Source organism: Athene cunicularia (assembly GCF_003259725.1).
Source record: "Athene cunicularia isolate RWA chromosome 25 unlocalized genomic scaffold, athCun1 chr25_part1, whole genome shotgun sequence".
Classification (NCBI taxonomy): Eukaryota; Metazoa; Chordata; class Aves; order Strigiformes; family Strigidae; genus Athene; species Athene cunicularia.
The window spans coordinates 1,078,613-1,081,515 of NW_020799134.1; the positions used below are offsets into that span (position 1 = coordinate 1,078,613).

A 2,903-nucleotide genomic window follows, 5' to 3' on the forward strand; every position below is an offset into this window, starting at 1 on the left:
AGCTCCTCCAGCCCAACCATGACCCTCCCCCCGACCCTTCCCAACTCCCCCAGACCCCTCAGCGCTGGCTCAGCCCGACTCTTCAACCCCCCCAGGGATCCCGGGGACTCCCCCCTGCCCTGGGCAGCCCATTCCAACGCCCAACAGCCCCTTCCGCACAGAAATCCTTCCTGATATCCGATCTGATCAATAAAAAGAAAGGAACTATCCGTTCCTTTCGCAGGATCCTCCGTGCGCATTTTTCATTGGCAAAGGGGAGCAGGGACGGTTTGGACCAACCCTGCCCCTGCCCGGTCGTGGTGCCCCTCGAGCTCCCCGGCTTCACATCCCGAGGGCTCGGAGGGTCCCGGAGCCACCCTTGGCAAAGGTGCTGACACGGCCTGAGCCCACGGGCTCCCTTTTGGCCCGCGCTGCACTGAACCATCAAAGGTTTTTAATCCAGCACAGAAAAAAAAATAAAGCAAAAAAAAAATGACGAGATGGGACACAACGCTGGGGGTTGGGGATTCGTTTGGTTTGGGTCCTGACGGGCATCCCCGGGGTTAGTGAGATCGTCAGGATCAATTCCCCGGGTTGGTGTCAGAGGTGCTGGCACCCTGCACCCCCCTGCCCTGGCACCCCCCGCCCCGGCACCACGTGTATTTTCTGCGCTGTGGTTCCGGACTGGCCTCAGCTGAGCCAGCAGCCGCCCGTGGCCCGTCTGAGGCACCTGGGAGGATTTTGCACCCCGACCCCTAAAGCGAGGCACCGCCGGGGAATCGGGGCGTTCGGTTTGCGCAAAGCTCGGGACCCGCCCTGGGCCTCCTCAGAAACTGCTCCGGAGTTTCTCCGACTCGTTTCTAACTCCGCTTAAGTTAAACTGCTTGTAAAAACGTCCCCAATCCTTGTTCAAAACCCCACATCCCCAGACTGTCCATCCTCCCAGGGTTTGTTTGGTTTTTTTTTTCTTTTTTAAGTCCGCGCTGCCGCTAAAACTGGACTCGCTTCGATTTTTCAGCCTCTGGATTTTGCTCCGTCTTGACTCCCAGAGCTCTCTGCCGTGCCAGTGGCTGCCCAGATCGGGCTCAAGATTATTTTAGCCTACGGTAGATGTGGGGGGATTAATCTGCCTTCTGGAGACCCTGGAATTTACTGGGACGAGGGGAAGAGAAGCAGCTCCCAGGAGCCGTCCTCTGACATCTGAGGTTTCCCGGTCCGGAGGGAGAGCCCTGTGACGACTCCGGTTTAGGGCATCATGAACAAAAGTCCCCTCACGCTGAAGAATCACTTTCCCAGGGCATTTTCTCATGGAAAAGGAAACAGCACAGGGCCCCTGGTAGGAGGTGGGAAGATGCTCTGCCAGGCCGGTTCCTTTATCCCTCGGCTGAGCTGTTCCTGCCCCGGCTCCTCTTGATCCGAGAGGCAAAACGGGAGAGTTTCAGCCCTCCACACGCCCGGCTCTTCCCTTGGCACGGCTGACTGATCCTTCCGCAGATGTGAGACTTATCGGGCCGTCGCTGGGCTCCGTGCAAAACGGGAAGAGCCTTCTCGTTTCTCCTTTTGGCCACAGGTTGGGTCTGATCAAGGAACAGCCAGAACGAGCTGGAATCGTGTCCCTCGCTGTCCTCCTGTACCCAGGCGCTGGGATTCCGAGTGCCGGTGGCTGTTCCCTGCAGGATGTGACGGTAATAATTTAGAGAGCAGAGGGAGGTGACACTTCTGCACGATGCTGAAACTGGATGAGGCTGGAGCTCAGTGAAGTTTTTGCCACGAAGCTGCTTTTTTGTCAAGGAAAAATGGAAGCGTGGCAGCAGCGAAACGCTGAATTGTTGGGGAGGGTGGAGAAGTTGGGTGTTGTTGGGTTTGGTTTTTTTTTTTCAGTAGCAAAACTCCGGAGAAACTTTTCCTTTAGAAAAGATCAAAACATTTTGAGAGGTGTGAAATAATCAACCCTTTTTGGTTTCCAGCTTTTGTTTTCTTCTTAACTGAAGGAGTTTAAGCCAGCTCGGAAAGGAAGGATTTTTGGTCTCGGTTTATCCGCTGGCAGAGTGGGGCTCTGCTGGTTGGCGGTCACGGGGATACTGGTCCTAATGGGACGAGACCCCCGCCCACACTGAGCTTGATCTGGGGGGGGGGTCTCGTGAGGGACAGCAGGACCTGGGGACCCCCAGTTGCTGCTGCTACGTCGCCTCCTCGCCCGCCCTCTGCTCCCCTCAGCGTAACCACGTCGGTGGGTGCCGGGACCCTGCGGCTCCCCCCCTCCCCGGTTACACGAAGGCTCCCGCTGAGGAACCTGCAAGTAAGTTTTCCAAATCTCCGCCATGTGGCCTCTAATCAGCGATTGACTTGGGAATTAACAAGCCGGATCAGATGAAATGAGCTCCTAAATCCCTGGGAATTATCTCAGCGTCCATAAACAAGTCCCCTCGATGTGGAGCAGCGTGTGGGAGCGAGCGAAACCCTCGGGGATGCTGCCGCGGGTGCCCCGATGCTGGAGCTGGTCCCCAGGGACGCGGCGAGGCCCCGCGGATGCCCCTGGGCCCGTGTCCTGCCGGGGTGAGGACGCGGGACCTGGCTCGTGTCCCACGTCACTGTGGCCCTGGGGGTTCCCTGCTCTGCCGCGACTCGCCGGTGGCTGGAGACATCCCGGGGCGGGGGGGGAAATCGGGGCATAAAAACCCCGTCGGGAGGGGCAGAGCCAGGCGGGTGCTGTCGCTGAGGGGGTTTCCCTGGTCACGTTCTGGCTCGTCACTCGCCTGTCCCCGCACAAGGTGCGAAGCTCCGGGCAAACTCCAACCTGGGTTTGCCATCTCCCCCTCCCCAGCACATTCCCAGGCTGAGGCCACCTTGTACCACAGAATCCCAGACTCATCCGGGTTGGAAAAGCCCCTGAAGCTCCTCCAGCCCCACCATGACCCTCCCCC

General features: G+C 58.6%; 1 protein-coding gene across 1 annotated transcript in view; it reads left to right on the plus strand.

The window, feature by feature from the left end:
- Positions 1 to 1,104, plus strand: part of VPS45 (vacuolar protein sorting 45 homolog) — a 26,727-nt gene extending 25,623 nt beyond the window's left edge. Inside the window, exon 12 of the mRNA XM_026863924.1 lies at positions 1,029 to 1,104. Coding sequence (XP_026719725.1) covers positions 1,029 to 1,089 — 61 coding nt within the window. The 3' untranslated portion in view covers positions 1,090 to 1,104. The remainder of the gene's footprint in view (positions 1 to 1,028) is intronic.
- Positions 1,105 to 2,903: the final 1,799 nt, after the last annotated feature.